Raw genomic sequence first — 17,637 nt, 5'->3', positions numbered from 1 at the left:
GACTTAAAGAGGATTTTATGAATTTGACCTGAAAGGCAAGGGAAGTGAAAGCAAAAAGAAATGAATAGGACTACCTCAAACTAAAAAGCTTCTGCTCAGCAAAAGAAATCATCGACAGGGTAAAGAGACAGCCATCTCAATGGGAAAATATATTTGCAAACAACACCTCTAATAAGGGACTAATATCCAAAATAGACAAAGAACTCGTATGACTCAATAACAACAGAAAAGTAACAACAATAAAAAAACATGATCCAATAAAAAAAAATGGGCAGAGGACCTGAACAGACACTTCTCCTTAGAGGACATACAAATAACCAAAAAATATATGAAAAGATGCTCAACATCGTTAGCTATTGGGGAAATGCAGATCAAAACCACAATGAGATACCATCTCACATCTGTTAGAATGGCTGTAATCAACAGGACAATAACAAATGTTGGAAAGGATATGGAGAAATAGGAACCCTCATACACTGCTCGTGGGACTGCAAACGGGTATGGCCACTGTGGAAAGCAGTATGGAGTTTCCTCAAAAAACTAAGAATTGGCATACCATATGATCCAGCAATCCCTCTACTACGTATTTACCCCAAAGATTTGAAAACTCATATTCGAAAGGATATCTGCCCACCAATGTTCATAGCAGCATTATTGCAGTGGCCAGGGCGTGGAAGCAACTGGTATCCTATGATAGATGATTGGCTAAGGAAGCTGTGGCACATATGTACAATGGAATATTACTCAGCCATAAGAAGAGATGAAATACTGCCATTTGCGACACATGAATGAACCTCAAGATAATCATGCTAAACGAAATAGGCCAGACTAAATAAGTAGAAAATCACATGATATCACTTATATGTGAGATATAACCATAAAGCAACAAATGAACAGGACAAAGAGACTCAGGGACATGGACAGTGGACTAGTGGTTACCAGAGGGTAAGGGGTGGGGGAGGAGGAGAGAGGTAGACGGAGTAAAGGAGGTCAAATATAGGAAGGTAGGGGAGGGTGAAGTGGTAAAGGGGATCAAATATATGGTAGCTGAAGGAAACTGGACTTTGGGTGGCAATCACACAATAGAATATATAGATGTCAAATTATAATGTACACCTGAAAGTTATATAATTTTATCAATCATTGTTACCCCAATAAACGTAATAAAAACATTTTTCTTAAAAATTTTTATTCTTCAAAAAGCCTCAGGATATCGAAAGTTGTTATTTTCTTTAAAGCTTCAGGATATTCAAAAATGATATTTTGTTTTACTGTGTTTGCTTTTTCGCATTTCTTTGCATTTAAAAATGAATATGGAACACATGAAAATAATAAAATGAAAAACATTGTGAGGAAAAGGCAAGTGTAAAGTTTCTTAACATAAGGAGAAAACATGAATGAGTTCCTGACTTTAAGTGAAGTGTAATGACAGCTAAAAGTCATACCATTCGTGACTCAAGAGGATCAAACAAGAACAGTTGTTAAGTCACATTCAGGGTTTTAGTTTTTATTAGGAAGAATCTCTTTACTGTGAAAGTGATTAATCAGTAGAACAGGATCCCCGAGAAGTATTGGGGAAACTTGGAGACCTTCAAGGTAGACTTGACAGTCATCCCTGTTGCCCAGGGTTGGCAATAAGGTATAGTATCAGAATGTTTTTTCAGGTGTACCCTGTTTAGGTTTATTGCTCAGGTGTAAGTAGCTGTGATTAAATAGAACTCATCCTAATTTATTCTCTCAGGATGATTTTTATTATTTAAAGTACCCTATAATATTGTTCCATTATATTTTCTTTCATTTCCTTTGCTAGGCTAACTCACCTATCTTTCTGTCTAAACTCTGGGATAAAGTTAGAAAAGCACAGTTGATTCAAAAAGAGAAACTAAGTAACAGTATTTTTGGAAACTAAAAAACTAAATGCTAGTTCAGATTAGAGATTTTTATACTTTGTAGTTTCAGCTGTATCTTTATTCTTTATTAAAAATCAGGGTGTGTGTATGTAAGTAACACCATTAACATTCTTGTCCTTTTTAAAACTTATTTACAAGTCTATCTTTTCTACTGGTCTGTTCTCCTTGAAAGTAGGGAAAGTATCTTTTATTTTAATGTCCCTTGTTCAATGACAGTGTTCCTTGACACATTATTTCTCACATAGTAGGTACACATTAAATGTTTATTATACCAAAGGATAGTGTTGTTAATACCCAAATTCTGTAGCATCTTTATTTGGGTTGCCAGTGTTCTTTAAAGACATGTTAACCTCAACAAAATGTACTTAAACACTGAGTCATTCTCTTCATTCATTTTACTTTAGAGCTTCTTTGATATTCTCTGTCTATAACCCCAAATTTAAAGTCCCAAGTTAAAAGAATTGAACTGCCTAAAGAGAAACGTTTTTCAGGAAAGAAAAATAACTAAGAATTAAAGATGGTCATCATAGGAGTGGGAAGTAAGGTTTTCTTTTAGTAAGGCTGTGCTATATATAAAAGTTATGTAAGAAAACTGAAATGGGAGGAGAGCATAGAAACACAAAAATAAGTTTGATGGAATCTGCTTAATTTGGATGATAAATGAAAAATAGTCCAGTAGCCATTTAAAAATGCTTAATTTAAACACTAAATGCAAAAATCTTTATTTGAAGGAGCAGATTGTTTAAAACATGTCCTGTATATATCCATAATACACATACATATAATATAAAAAATATACATGCTGTGTACAGGTGTATTCTGATATTCTATGTGCTTTTTATCTTTCTAATACAGATATGAGTATCATTGGGCAGATGGAACAAACATAAAGAAGCCTATTAAGTGCTCTGCACCAAAGTACATTGATTACCTGATGACATGGGTTCAGGACCAGTTGGATGATGAGACATTATTCCCATCAAAAATTGGTATAATTTTTTTGTATGATTGATCCATCATGACTTATCTGATTTTATATATTTCTAGAACTTATTGACTCTATTCCAGGAACCATACTTAGATTACCATACCTATCAAATATCTTTAATCCTGTACATTTAAAAGTGTTCTCTGTTTTTCATACCAATTTATTGTGAACATTCAAGTAAACCACCCTCAATTTTGAGCAATAAGATCAGTGTATTTGGACAATGAAAAAATCCGACCTGTGTTATGGAAAAAGGAGACTGCATATTGGGTAGGCAGCTAATATCATCTGTAATAGTCATGTCCATTTCTTGTTTAGGGAAGGAGTTCATGACTCACAAGGTGAATCTTACAGACTATGAAATCTAGCTAGGTGAGAAGAAAAGATTTGAGAAGTTGGTCTGTTATCAACCAAGTGACTTTTGCTTTTTTATATTTGCTCTTAAGGGCTTGTTTTCAAGTAGAAATTATTTACATCTAGACAGTTCATATAATTTTACCTTTTCAAACTTACAACTATGTTTTATGAAAAAATTAAGAATTTGCTATTCTAACAGTAAACTTTTTGACTGTATTTTATACTTGTAGTTTTTGGAGGAAGGGTATGGTGGAGGAGACAGTAATTTAAATAGTTATTATGGATTGCTTTAAATACATTTGTTGAATACTTTCCTTACATTGAAGCATTTGTAATAAAAGGTCTATTTTCAAGACTGCCCTACTTATGTACATCATAATGGTTTTGGGTAAGTACCCTAACTTTATTTTTTTATTTCCTATAAATACATTTTTTAACTTTTTATTTTGACCCAATTTCAGACTTTTAGAAAATTTGCAAGAATTATGCAAAGAATCCATGTATATCCTTCCTCCCAATTCTTTAGTTGCCAATATTTTACCTCATTTGATTTCTCTCTCCTTTCCCTCCACCACATTCTTTCTTTTTCTTGCAGCTTTTTGAGAATAAGTTGCATATATGATGCCTCTTTATCTATATGTATTTCAATGTGTATCTCCTTAGAAAATCACAGTATAACTATCAAAACAGGAAATTAACACCAATACAATACTGTTGTCTGATTTACAGATCTTACTCAGATTTTTCACATTTTCCCAATAATATCCTTTATAGCAAAAGAGAAAAATTTTAATGTTTCCTTTCAGTTGTTGTGTTTCAGCCTTCTTTAATGGGGCATATGTATACTTCAGTCTTTTTTGGACTTTTATGACTGATATTTTTGAAGAGTATAGGCCTACTCTTTTATATAGTATCCCTTCATTTTGGTTTGTCTTAGGTTTCCTTGTGACCTATAATATTTTTAAATGAGTGGTGGGTAATGTGATTACATCGAACTCACTAGTACCAGTATTTGCCTTGTGTTTTGCCAATCTGGATTATTTAACAAGTATAACAAAGTATATGGACTTTTGTGTTATTCTAGTTTTGTATTTGTTTAATGCCGTAAAGTGCTATAATTCATAACAGTGAGCCTAAGTGAGCAGAGATTGCAACTATTTTTAGAATAAATGTAGACCTGGAGTAGTTATGAAATAATACCCACAGACAAAAATTTAAAAATATATTGCAAGCATTTTAAACAAAAATGAACATGCTTAATATATTATTTGTGTTTAGCAGATATTCATATTGAGACATGATGTTATCATATCTGAGGATCTGAGTTAGTTTTAGTTCTGTTACCATCTTAGGCATTTATTTGTTTCACTTTAGTAAAGTGGTGGTATATTAGAGGCCCAGAGAGCTCCACTGAAGACCAATTTTTATTCTACAGGAGCTTATTTTCATTTATGATATGTTGAGAACTTCTGAAAAGTACAGTGGTATACTAAGTAGTAATTCATAAATACTACTTTTCAGCCTTGTCTTGGTCATTTATGTTGTCATTTGCTGAAAAATTCAGCTACCTTCTTCCTGTCTCTTGTTATTAATAGATAGGGTTGTTTGTCTATTTACTAGGTGTCCCGTTCCCAAAGAACTTCATGTCTGTGGCAAAAACTATACTCAAACGCCTCTTTAGGGTTTATGCTCACATTTATCATCAGCATTTTGACCCTGTGATCCAGCTTCAGGAGGAAGCACATCTGAATACATCTTTCAAGCACTTTATCTTTTTTGTCCAGGTAAGTTGGATTAGGAAATCTTTTTGTTGTTGTTGTTCAGTGGAAACAATTATCTGCAGAGTTTGAGGTGTCAGGATAAAATTTGCCATATCTCTCTAGTCTTCATCCTCCTCTTTACTTGCCGTGATGATAAGGACTGGCCTTTTATTTCTGAATTCCATTCATCTCTAAGCTAGTGGCTTGCAATCCTAAAATGGATCTGAGAAGTGTTGCCGTGGATCTCCTTTAATTAACATGCTATTTTGGAACCTGGCTAGTTTGACAGAACTATAGTTGAACTTGGTCTCTTGAGTTTTTAGCACTCTTCCTATTCCTCTTAACCCTCAATTCCTGTCTACCTTGGAACTTTTTTAGCATACTCTGTCCTGGCAGTCGGCTTTAAATATCACACCTTTTTTCTTTTTTAAAAAACCATTCTGAATAATTTTTAAGTTAGGTACTGTCCATTATGTCCAAAGGGAAAAAGAAATGGCCTTAGAAACAAGATTAAGAGGAGTGAGGATATTTTCACCTTGCCGAAGTAATTAGAGAACTAATAGCCAGGAGTTAAAAACTGGATGGAAAAGATAAGCTGACCAACTTTTATTTTTTTATTTTTATTTTTCTGATGGAGATTGGGAGAGGAGATGGTTGCAGGAGAAGTTCAAAGCTTGAATCTGAGTTTTTGTATATTTGTGGGCATATATCTATAAATGCCTTCCCCATGCCCCATCTCCACTAAAGAAAAATGTGTCTATTTCCCTCTATGCACACTCCTCACATGGAAGGTACATGTTTTGTTTCTTAATATCACCTATATAAACACATTTTAGGAGATAGTAACTTGTCAGAATTGTTGCTCTGAGCAATTTTTTAAATTTTATTTTTCAATTGTAGTTGGCATTCAGTATCATTTTATATTAGGTTCAGATGTACAGCATAGTGGTTAGATATTTATATAATTTACGAAGTGAATCCCCTGGTAACTCTAATACACACCTGGCACCATACATAGTTATAACAGTGTTATGAACTATATTCCTTACGCTCTGTTTTATAGCTCTGTGACTGTTTTCTAACTACCACTTTGTACTTCTTTATCTCTTCACCTTTTTTATCCAGGCCTCCAACCCCTCTCCCATCTGGCAACCATTAACTTGTTCTCTGTATCTATGAATCTGATTCTGTTTTGTTTGTTCATTTATTTTGTTCTTTAGAGTCCACATGTAAGTGAAATCATATGCTATTTGTCTTTCTTTGTCTGATTTATTTCACATAGCATGATACTCTCTAGGTTCATGCATGTCGTTGCAAATGGTAAGGTTTCATTCTTTTTTATGGCCTAGTAATATCCATATATATGTACCACATCTTTATCCATTCATCTGTTAATGAGCACTTAGGTTGCTTCCATATCTTGCCTATTGTAAATGAATGCTTCATTGAACATAGGGATGCCTATATCTTTTCGAATTAGTGGTTTGAATTTTTTCGGATAAATACTTTAAAGAAGAATTGCTGGGTCATAAGGTAATTCTGTTTTTAATGAGGAACCTCCACATTGTTCTCAAAGTGGGTGCACCAATTTGCAATTGCACCAGCAATTCACGAGGGTTCCCTTTTCTCCACATCCTTGCCAACATTTGTTATTTGTTGATTTATTGATGATAGCTATTCTGACAGGTGTGAGGTGATACTGCATTGTGGTTTTATTTTGCATTTCTCTGATGATTAGTGATGTTGAACATCTTTTCATATGTCTATTGGCCATCTGTGTGTCCTCTTTGGAGAAATGCCTTTTTGGATCCTCTACCCATTTTTTAATTAGATTGCTTGTATTTTTTAGTGATAAGTTGCATGAGTTCTTTATAGGTTTTTTTATGTATCATTTGCAAATATCTTTGATGTAGTCCCATTTTATTTTTTCTTTTGTTTCCCTTGCCGGAGAAGATATATCCAAAAAGAATATTACCATGAGCTGTGTCAGAGAGTTTACTGCCTATGTTTTATTTGAGTTTTATGGTTTCAGGTTTTACATTTAAGTCTTTAATACATTTTGAGTTTATTATTGTATATGATGTAAGAAGGTGGCCTAGTTTCCTTTTTTTTGCATGTTATCGGTTCAGTTTTCCCGAAACCATTTATTGAAGGGATTGTCTTTTACCCCTTTGTATATTCTGGCCTCCTTTGTCATAGATTAATTGACCGTATAGACGTGGGTTTATTTCTGGGCTCTCTTTCCTGTTCCATTAATCTGTGTGTCTGTTTTTATACCAGTATCATGGCATTTTGAGTATTATGACCTTATAGTATGTTATTTCATCTACGGACACCCATAGAAACAAAATGTTATCTCAGAGTTTGCATCTGTGCTTTGGCTTATGCAGATGTGATTGCTGAAGTTCAAGTTTTAGTGATTTGAGAGAGGATAGTTTCCCACCAGAAAGGTTAGTTTTACATTACTGTATGGTCTTACAATGCACTGTCTCTTCCCACTCCTAGCAAATAGTAGGCGATTGATATATGGCATTTATCACATCTGAGCCTATTTACATCTCAGGACACTGTGATCTTATTGAAGGTAGGCCCATTAGTTATACAGTATCAGTCCTTGATTAAGAGAGGGCTCTATCCTTGGCCTAACAGTTTAGGGAATCCTGCTCTGGCGCTTCTCCAGCTGTATTCCTCTCTATGGAGTAAGGAATCTACAGGGCCAACAACATACCTACTCAGATCCCTTCTGATGTGCTTCTACCCCAGAATTTCCTGCTCACGTGATCTCAAATGTATTTCCAGAGTCTCTATGGATCTTTTCCTTGGGTCTGTTATTGTGAGGGGGGGGTCGTACCTCTGATATGTATACCTCTAGACCTAAGGGATAGCCAGATGGTAGCTGTTTGAGGGTGTGTGGCATTTCCTCTATAATCCAGACAGGGTGTCCACACTTATACATACAAAGTCCCTTGAAGAGCAGGATGGAGTTGGGGGTTGGGAGATCAGATTGGTTTGCTGAGGGTTAGGGACTAGCTCTCCTCATGTCACTACTTTCTAGTGCAGAATTCTGAGGAGCCTTGAGAACTCTAAATTTGAATTTGCACTTCTGAAGGTATATTTTGTGAAGTTGGAAAACAGAACATGTTTAACAATATATTAGCTTAATGTTAAATTTAATAATTTAGTCATATGATATATATCCATTTGTCTTCTTGGTCCAGACCCCACAAATCTAAGGAGTAGGGTTGCTATTAAATGCCCTCTAATGCTTCTCCGCAGTACTTACTGCAGAACTTAGAACATGATAAATGATAATAAATGAATGAAATTGAGAGTTCAGAATGTCCCGTCACGGCAGAAGACCAGAAAATCAGAAGTATAAACAGCCTTTATTTATTAACCTTATAATTTGTAGTACAGGGGAAATCTATTCAGGCTTGAATTCAGAATGATAAGGGTAGAACTTCTGAAGAAGCACAAATTAAATCCAGGTTTTCTTTCTTTCTTTTTTTTTTCCTTAGGTGAGGCAACCTTTGGTTGTCTCACAGATTGCAAGGACCTTGTCAGTTTATAATCCCTTATTTTTTAATTTGTTATGCCTACAGTACCTGATCTTCCTAGGCAGTCTCCCATCCAAGTACTAACCAGGCTTGACCCTGGTTAGCTTCCAAGATCAGACGGGATCGGGCGTGTTCAGGGTGGCATGGCCATAGACTCTTTTTTGTCCTTTAAAGAATTTTATCTGTCATTTGTGGACTCCATATTATTCATGTTATTCTCATACCATATCTCATAATAGCTTGTAGTTATATTAGTTTATAATATAAACTAGCTCTTTTACTCTGAAATTTGCCTGAATTGCTACATCTTCTTGGTCTCTACTTGGTTGACTAATATCTAAATGTGTCCAAGTTTCTCCTTTTAACAGGAAGTAGCAACTCCCATTTATTGAGTGATTACTTTGTGTCAGGGATTACATGAAGTGATTAACATACAATATCACATTTATTCCCTACAGTAATTTTACGAGGTAGGAAGATTTATTTTAACATTATTACATATATAAAACATATATTAGAATTGGTAAGTGATTTTTCTAAGACAGAGCTAGAGAACAGAAAAAAAATTTTTCCCAAAAATGGTTTGACTTTTATTCACTTTAAAAGCTAATTTACAACAACTGTTAATGGAAATCTGCTTTGGAGTGAGATACAAATAATATGTTTTGCTATTTCTTCTGCCTTTATTATGCACAGGAATTCAACTTGATTGATAGACGAGAACTTGCACCACTCCAAGAACTGATTGAAAAACTCACCTCAAAGGACAGATAAAAGGATGCAGAACTATGCAGATTGTTCCTCAAATGAAGTTGTATGGAATATATTTGGATTTTATTGTATTTTTATCTTGGTTGTTTTGTCTTAAGTTTGGGGGGCCTGTTTGGGTTATTTTTCTTTATTTCGAATAAATGAAACCATATTCTATTGCGAGAGGAAGCCAAGAACCATTCTCTATACATTTGATAGGCGTAAATTTTGTCTTAGTGGCATACAGTATTTTTTTTTTAAACTTGGTTTTGATTACTTGTGTAATTTTTGATAATATTGTATGTTGCTTACTGGTTGGACTGCTAATGGATGGGGTTCTGTATTGTAAAAATTGTGGCTGATTTTTGAAGTCCCCAAAAGACTTATGTTTTTAAGTGCCTTGGTAGGCTCACTTCTGAGGTGCAAAGCACAGACGTAGAACTGACTAGGGCTTGAAACAATATTAAGGTTACTACCCAGGGCACTTACTAATGCATGTTTTAAACTATCTATGATAAAAGCCATAATTTACCTAAATCAGTGATCTCCAGCTTTTACTACATTGAAGAAATACAATTTGAAAAGGTGTGCATGTAGAACATAAAAAATTAGTATTTCTTACTTATTTTTTATATTGATGGTAATTCTGTTCAACACATGCTGAAAATTCTACAACCAGGTCCTTTTTCATCTCTTGATATATGTGATATTGAAACTTGAGGATGTTGAAATGTAATAATACCTTTTGCATTTTGGCTTCTTTCTACATGTTAACTGCACTGTAGGTGTAGGTATTCAGGTTATATACAGGCTTGCCATCTTCAGATGTGATGCTGAACTGTGAGGTTTCTTAGCAATTGCCAAATGAGCCATAAGTCTGCAGAATCCCCTTTTACTTTGAAGAAGAGGGGATAGGAGTGTGTGTTTTGTTATAGAGGGTTAGTTTATATGGGGAGGTGGGGATGGAATTAAGTATGGGGAGTCAAGATTAAAAAGGTCCTGTCTTAAAACTCTTGAATAGAATGGCATGAAGATTTTAATCAATTTCTTTTAAGCAGTCTTAGAGACTTCTTTTTAACAATCAACTTCCATGAGAAGTTAAAAATGATTAATTTTAGTTATAGATATTAAATATGTAATCCAAGGACTGTTTGGGGGGAAATTGACCACTTTCCAGCATTTCCATTCAGTGAATGGAGCTGGTGTTTGCTTGTCATTTAAAAATGATACAGTACCTTCTCTGCTTAATAATAGGCCCAGTTTGAAGTATCTGACTTCTGATTTTTTCACTGTGATAGGAATACTTTTCTTTGCAGTGATATCAAACAATGAAAGTGCTAATTCAGTAATTAATTTTTACATTTTCCATGACTTTCTAGTGAATTACTCCCATAATAAAAAGTTCAGAAATTTGGTTTTTAAAGTAAATATTAACATTTTCACTTCAGTTTTATTCTTGAGATATATCTTTTTTAGACTTCTAGTTTTAATTTTGTCATTCCTGGTAAATGTTTCCTTCAGTTAGAAATATATACCTTTTTTCTTGTAGAAATCTTGCTTTGAAATTGTATACACTAAAAATACTTACAAAAGAATCTAAAATGAAATCAGTTCGTTTTCGCCATTAACAAGTAGAGCAGTGATACAGTTTAATGCCATTAAAATTATGATCACTGGAACTGCCTTTTTCTCCATTTCATTTATAATAGTCATTCTCCAAGTACCAACACAAGAAGTAATAGAGCCTGGCAGAGACAAATATATTGGACATTCATTGATAATACTTGGTTATAAATTGCAGTGAGTAGTAGCTGATTTCCTTAAAAGAAAATCTTTTAGTAGCCAAATATGTAATATCAGCCAACATGGGTTTTTTCAAAAATAAAATTTGGCTTGAAGTAATTTGGGGTCTTGTCTATTTAGGAAATGAAGCACGTGATTACTCAAGTAGTTTTTCATACTGCATTTGACTTTATGTCAACTTAGTAACAGAAGGATTGCAATAACCAAGTATAAGGAGAATAGTGAAAAATTGTTCTTGCTTTTTTAAGCCTTATATAGTAGTATACCGTGAAAATGGAAAAAATGTTTCAATAGTGTTTAGCAGTAGGACCTACTTTCCCACTGTATATGTATGTATAGGAGTTTGTTGTCACTGTGCCAGAATCTCAGGTGCCTGCTTATGAGTGTTCCTTTAAACAGAGTTATTGGGAAGTAAGAAGTTATGTATGTGTATATAGGGTAACTAAGTAGAGAAGTTCTCCCAGGGAGAGGCCTGGCATTATACATGATGTTACATGTCTACAAGTAGGAAAACATTCACTAGAGCATGTGAGAAATAACCGATTTAATAAAAAATTGCTTTAATTACGTTGGTTCCCATGAGCGATAGTTAGATGCCCTTTAACTAAGGATCAAATCTTGGCTTTGCAGCAGAGCTTACTTATAAATGCTATTGGATTCTTTCCAGATCTCTTTATTTAATTTATAAATAATCAAGATAAGAATCTCTACCACCTCATTGTTTATACAGAAATATAAAGCAGAAGTTGGTTTTCTTTTGATAAAAGCATAAACTGTAAAGTAGTAAGTTAACATTATTGTCACAATGCTTTGGTTAAATATTGATATGAAGCAAATTTTAGGAATTATTTTAAATGATGGAGTAATGGTGTTAGAACTTACTAACAGAAAGAGTGAAAATCTTTTAGTTAGCAGTAGGTGGTACTACTGGCTTTCATTTGCTGACCTGATTATGCCATAAAACCCATGGCATTAAACGTCTCTAAAACAGTAAGCATGTGTTAGGTGGTAGAGGTTTTGGAAGTCAGTTTACCTTAAATTGAAAGATTTTGGATTGCTGTTGTTTTTTACCTTTGTCATTTGTAGATTCTAAGTGGTCAGTATAAAATGTATTAGGAGAAGACGTGTTTAGTGTATAATATATCTCAGACTGAGTTACTTCCTGATTTATCAAGAAAGGTAAAGCACTACAATTGCTTATATTCAGGAATTACAGATGATGTGGATATTTATATTTTACATGTAATCACCAGACTCCATTTTATGTATTAGCATTTTCCTTGCTTATAGGGAAAGAGCAAAATGACAGATTTCTTTTATACTTTTATCTACACCCTCTCTGAGAGAGGTTTTGATAACCACTAAATGGTAAAATATGTAACACACAATTACTAAGTTGTAGGACTTTCTTTTAAGGTAAATATATTACACCTTAAACATCCAAATGAGAGTTTATCTTCAGAGTGGTTCCTTTGGGAGGACTACTTATTCTAGCTATGCTACAAAGGTATAAAGGTTTTGGAATGCTTTCAAAGATGTCTTGAGAATCAGGTTATGACTATGCAAGAAAATCTATTTCATCATTTTTAGTTGTATCAAAAACTTTTTTGGCAGCTTAATGTGACCTATTTCATTGACCAAACCAACTCTACTTTGCTGTTTTCTTAGAACTAAACCATTAGGGAAGTTCAAAAGAATGTGCCACAGGTTCTGTATTTGCAGAAGAGAATGTTTTGAGCATTGATAGCATCATTTAATAAAGGAACAGTTTCCTAATGTCACTACTTTGAAGTAGACAGTTTCATTTGGATGTGTAGGTTTTATTTTTTAAGATTTAGTTTAATTATTTTACTGGTAAATAATAAAACAAATCAGTCTTTCTCTTGTTTTCTATTTTTTGTTCCTTTCCCTGATAGCTTTTGAATTCAATCTTGACTACTATAGGAGAGTTTTGATTTAAGGGATAGTATGAAAAAAATGGATCCAATATTTAAAATAGAAGCTTACCTCCATCCCTTAAAAAAAAAAAACAAACATTTTTACTCAGATGAACAATTTGAATTTAAAGACTGGAGAGCACTGTACAAAGAAATTGGAATAAATTTTATATATTAATTAGGCTGAGTTTCAAGCCTAGAGATCACAGGTAAAATATTTAAAATTGTACAACCATTTTATATATCATTTATAATTTTAAAATTACAAATGTCTTTTTAAAAGATATGGCACCAGAACTATATTTGTAATTTGAAAATGTGACTACATCCCAAGAAGAAAACTACTTATTTTGAAACTTACCGGGGATATTAAAGAATATACTAATTCTTAGAAATGCTATTCTAGATCTGTACTTTAAGGACCATTTCTAAAATAATTTAGAGTTTTGTTATAATCTTAAGATTCGCTGTAGGAATTACTATTGTTCATCTGTCCGTTTAATGGTGTATGAGATAAATGCTTAGAGGTAAAGCCATCTAAAGATTCAATGGAAAAGTTTAAGGTATAATAACAATTCTGACTGCAGAATAATTCATTTTGAAGGTCTAAAACTGTGCTCCATGTCTGCCACTTGTAGCTGAACTGATACTTAGATTTAGATAAAAGAAAATACAGATTAAAATATTGAATACTCTCAGTTTGGCTGTGTGATTGCAAGTTTGTTTTTCTACACGTAATACTATACAATAGAAAACTTTGGATTAGAGTTTTCGAAGATAGTGAAATCACTGACATTTTCGAGCTGTGCATTTACCTGTCATCTTCTCCTTGGAGGTAAATTATTTCCTTACTGCTATTGACTTTTCATATTACCCCCATGTCCCAATACACGTACTTGGAAGACAAAACAGGTCAATTATTGATTATGCAGGTCTTAATTGTTAGTGCTTGCTGTCAATACATAGGTTTCAGCTGAAGTGGTAGAAGTTGCTACTTACATAAGCATTTTTCTTTTTCTTTTTTGGATGACAGGAGTCTTTAAATGTCACTGGAGCTGAGATGATTAATGATTTAAATTTAATTTTTTTGTTAATATTTAATTTCTTTTATATATTAAATTCTTATGTTTGGGTGTTTCTTACTGATTTGCATGTTTTATTTCATTTCTGAAATACTTAATTGTGCCAACTGTAAAGCAGATTAGTGCATTTTCACTTTAAGAACACTTTCTCCTTAAATTGTTCTGCTGTTTTTAGGGGAAATAGTTTTTTTTACAGCCACGGAATTGTATTTGTTATTTTTGTACATGTATAACTTGGGTGGTAAGGGCACTCACTAATCTTGTGGGGAACACTTTTTTCTTTTTGAACTTTTCCTATACATTAGTAAAGTTATCTAGAAACAGTGTCATGAAATCTAGATTGAAAGAGAATACAGTAAACATGAGAACACTTAAAAGTTTAAATTGAAATCATTAATGAGGACAAAAGCAGAAGAATACTGCCAGTGCCATATAATGGAAGCATAAAGGCAGGATTTACACTGTGTAAGTATTGCAGAGAATTTGTAAAGATGAGGATCTTGCTCTTCTGGAGATACATGGTTTCTAAAAGTAGCTGGAAAGGGAAAAATGGTTTAAAATATAAAATGTAACATGGACGCTATATTATAAACTGTGCCAAGATTACTCAAGTCATAGTTATTGATCAGAGTCTGATGCCTCATCATTTTTGTTTTAAGAGAGGATACTGAATATCAAACTCTGTAATATGTTTTAATTGAAGATGTAAATAATGTATACAGACTTGTATGTGATAGGATGGGAATATTTAAATTCTAGGTTTTTTTAAAGGAAGAAGATGAATGTTTATTATAAAAATTAATAAAGTTATGTTTGACCATGAATCCTGACTTTGTATTACCATTTATTTTATGATAGATATTCCCACACTGAACTCATTCTTAGAGAAATATTGAAGGTACTTGGAATATGTTGAACATTTAAAATTTGTTAGGCATTATTTTATATAATGTTCAAAACAACCCTAGAAGTTAGTATCTAAGTGTCTTACAAACTAAAGAACTAAAACTCAGAAATTGTGTATGCTACTAATTAAGACTAGGGTTTTAAAAATCCAAATATGCTTTGACCTTGAAGCCAATGCTTTTTTTTTTTCCTTTAAATATACAGTAGCCCCCTCTTATCCTCAGTTACCCATCGTCAACTGCAGTCTGAAAATATTAAATGGAAAATTCCAGAAATAGTTCATATTTAAATTGTATACCATCTGAATAGCATGATGGTCTTGTGCTGTCCTGTTGCATCTTGCCCAGGATGTGAATCATTTCTTTGTTCAGCATATCCACACTGTATTTGCTTTCAGTCCATTAGTCACTTAGTAACAGTTTCTGTTATCAGATTAACTGTGGAGCTATCTGTAGTACTTGTGTTCAAGTCCCTATTTTACCTAATGTCACCAAAGTTTTAAGAGTAGTGGTGCTGGCAATTTGGTTATGCCAAAGAGAATCCATGAAGTGTATTATGTGTAGGAAAAACAGTATATATAGGCTTATGTATTATCCAATGTTCCAGTCATCCACTGGGGTCTCGGAATGTGTCCACTGGGGATACAATGGGACTACTGTACTATTACCATGAGAACAGTTAGAAAAATATTTGTTGACCTTTCCATCAAGCTAAGATTTTCTCTAATTTTGTCTTCATTTTAGACCATTAAAGAATAAACAATATTAGAGAATCTTCATTTTATCCTGATACCTAAGTCCCAAAGTAAATATTTTTAGAGTATTCTCAGAATATCATTATTTAGAGTTATTTGTTTAGAGGCATTTGGGTTTGAACCACCAGGTTGAAAATATTTTGATGGAAGTAGCCATAGTTATCCAATGTCACTAATTGGTATTTGAGGAAAAAACTAGAAATAGCAATGCTAGTCCATGCTGATGTAGACTGTGTCTGTATGTTTTAAAAAACACCTTGTTATTCTGCACATATAGTAAGTATAAAACATCTGTAAAGAAATACTCATAAAAATTAACTATATTTTGATAATTAGGTTCATTTGTCTCATCGCAAATTTATTATTATGTAATGTCTGGAATGATGTATTTTGGTAACAAAAAGGTTCTAAATAATTATTCTTTCAAGGCTTAACCATGATTAATAGATGTTTTATACTCTCTTACTTTGAACAGCATGATTACAGTGTCGCGTTTTCTCGATGACCTAGGTTAACCTTTACAAGCATGCAGCAAAATATAGTCACCTTTTCTAAGCTATATAAGGCTGATGGCTCGTTCCTGTGCCTTTCCAGTGTGTCATATCACACTTCAGATTTGCTGGACGCACCCTAACTCCGCTCTTGATTTTACGATGGCTTCTGTATCCTTTTGTTTCCTAGGCAATAATGAAAGTCACAAGGAGAAATTTATAACCAAGTTTATTAAGTTGATAACCATTTTATAGAAGTTGTTGGGTTGGTGTACACAAATGCACGGGTTGTGTAACCACTATGTAATGTAAGGGCTCATTTTTTTTCTGCCTTTGTTCTCATTTTCTGAGTTGGTTTAGTTTTCTTAATAAACCTGTATGTCTTCAGTCAGGACCCTGTCTCAATTTTTAGTTACACTAGCATTCCCCCAGGAGAAAAGGAATTCCCAAATTGAAAGAACAGTAAATTTCTGGCAAGGAAAGGTTAAGATAATAGTATGCTCTCAATTGACTGGGTGCTCTAATCTATGCCAAGTGTTCACTCAGTGCAAACTTAACCTGATTTGAATAGTCTTTTCACTTAATGTGAAAAGTCTTTGTTTTACTGTGAAATATTAGTGTATTTAATATCTCTGCAGGAGGTTGAGGGATGGTTATATAATTTATATAAGACTTCTAAAATCCAAAAAATTTTGAATTCTGAAAGATCTGGTTACATGGGTTTCAGGTAACGGGGGTAAGGACAAAATCAGAAGGGCACTTTTAAAAGTGCTATTCTCTAGTCTCTTCCTTGTGTTATCCACAGGTTATGTAGGAAAATGGAAAATTATGCTACCCTTGATGCCACGAGAGCAAGGTTCCCTGTTTCTCCCATTTATTCATTTGCATTTTTGAAGTACAATCTTAAGCTTGGCGAACTCAAGTTCTCACAGCCAGAAACTGGCAGAAGTGGGATTTCAAATCAGTCTTTAATTTTCTAATTCACAAACACTGTACTTCTGTAGTGTGTGTACATGTATTTTGTGTCTGTGGAAACCACACTTGGGGATTCCTACTCCTCAACCCCAAACATCTTTATCAGATCCATATGAAACTTCTTCGGTTCCACTTTCCTCCTGTTTGAAGATCTGAGTCACACCCTGCTTTAACTCCTTTCTCAATAGCTGCCAGTACCCTTACCATTTCATGGGCCTTCCCCCAAGCTTGGATATGGAATAAAACACTGAGTAGCTTCCCCAGCTTCCTTGCCATCCTTGATGACAGGCATTCAAGGCTTTTTTCATTTCCAGGATCCTGCTGCTAGTCACTACAGGGATAAACAAAAATAATATACATAAGAGTA

General features: G+C 33.7%; 1 protein-coding gene and 1 pseudogene across 3 annotated transcripts in view; one reads left to right on the top strand and one right to left on the bottom strand.

The window, feature by feature from the left end:
* Nucleotides 1–14,968, top strand: part of MOB1B (MOB kinase activator 1B) — a 48,762-nt gene extending 33,794 nt beyond the window's left edge. For all 3 annotated transcript variants that reach the window (XM_016132943.2, XM_016132945.2, XM_016132942.2), the window contains 3 exons: nucleotides 2,766–2,899; nucleotides 4,876–5,039; nucleotides 9,269–14,968. In XM_016132943.2, coding sequence (XP_015988429.1) covers nucleotides 2,766–2,899; nucleotides 4,876–5,039; nucleotides 9,269–9,346 — 376 coding nt within the window. In that variant the 3' untranslated portion in view covers nucleotides 9,347–14,968. The remainder of the gene's footprint in view (nucleotides 1–2,765; nucleotides 2,900–4,875; nucleotides 5,040–9,268) is intronic.
* LOC118608930 lies at nucleotides 8,609–8,727 on the bottom strand (annotated as a pseudogene).
* Nucleotides 14,969–17,637: the final 2,669 nt, after the last annotated feature.

This window comes from Rousettus aegyptiacus, unplaced genomic scaffold (assembly GCF_014176215.1).
Source record: "Rousettus aegyptiacus isolate mRouAeg1 unplaced genomic scaffold, mRouAeg1.p scaffold_m13_p_10, whole genome shotgun sequence".
Lineage (NCBI taxonomy): Eukaryota > Metazoa > Chordata > Mammalia > Chiroptera > Pteropodidae > Rousettus > Rousettus aegyptiacus.
The sequence above is the reverse complement of the archived record's forward strand: the minus strand, read 5'-3'. Positions and strand labels throughout refer to the sequence as shown.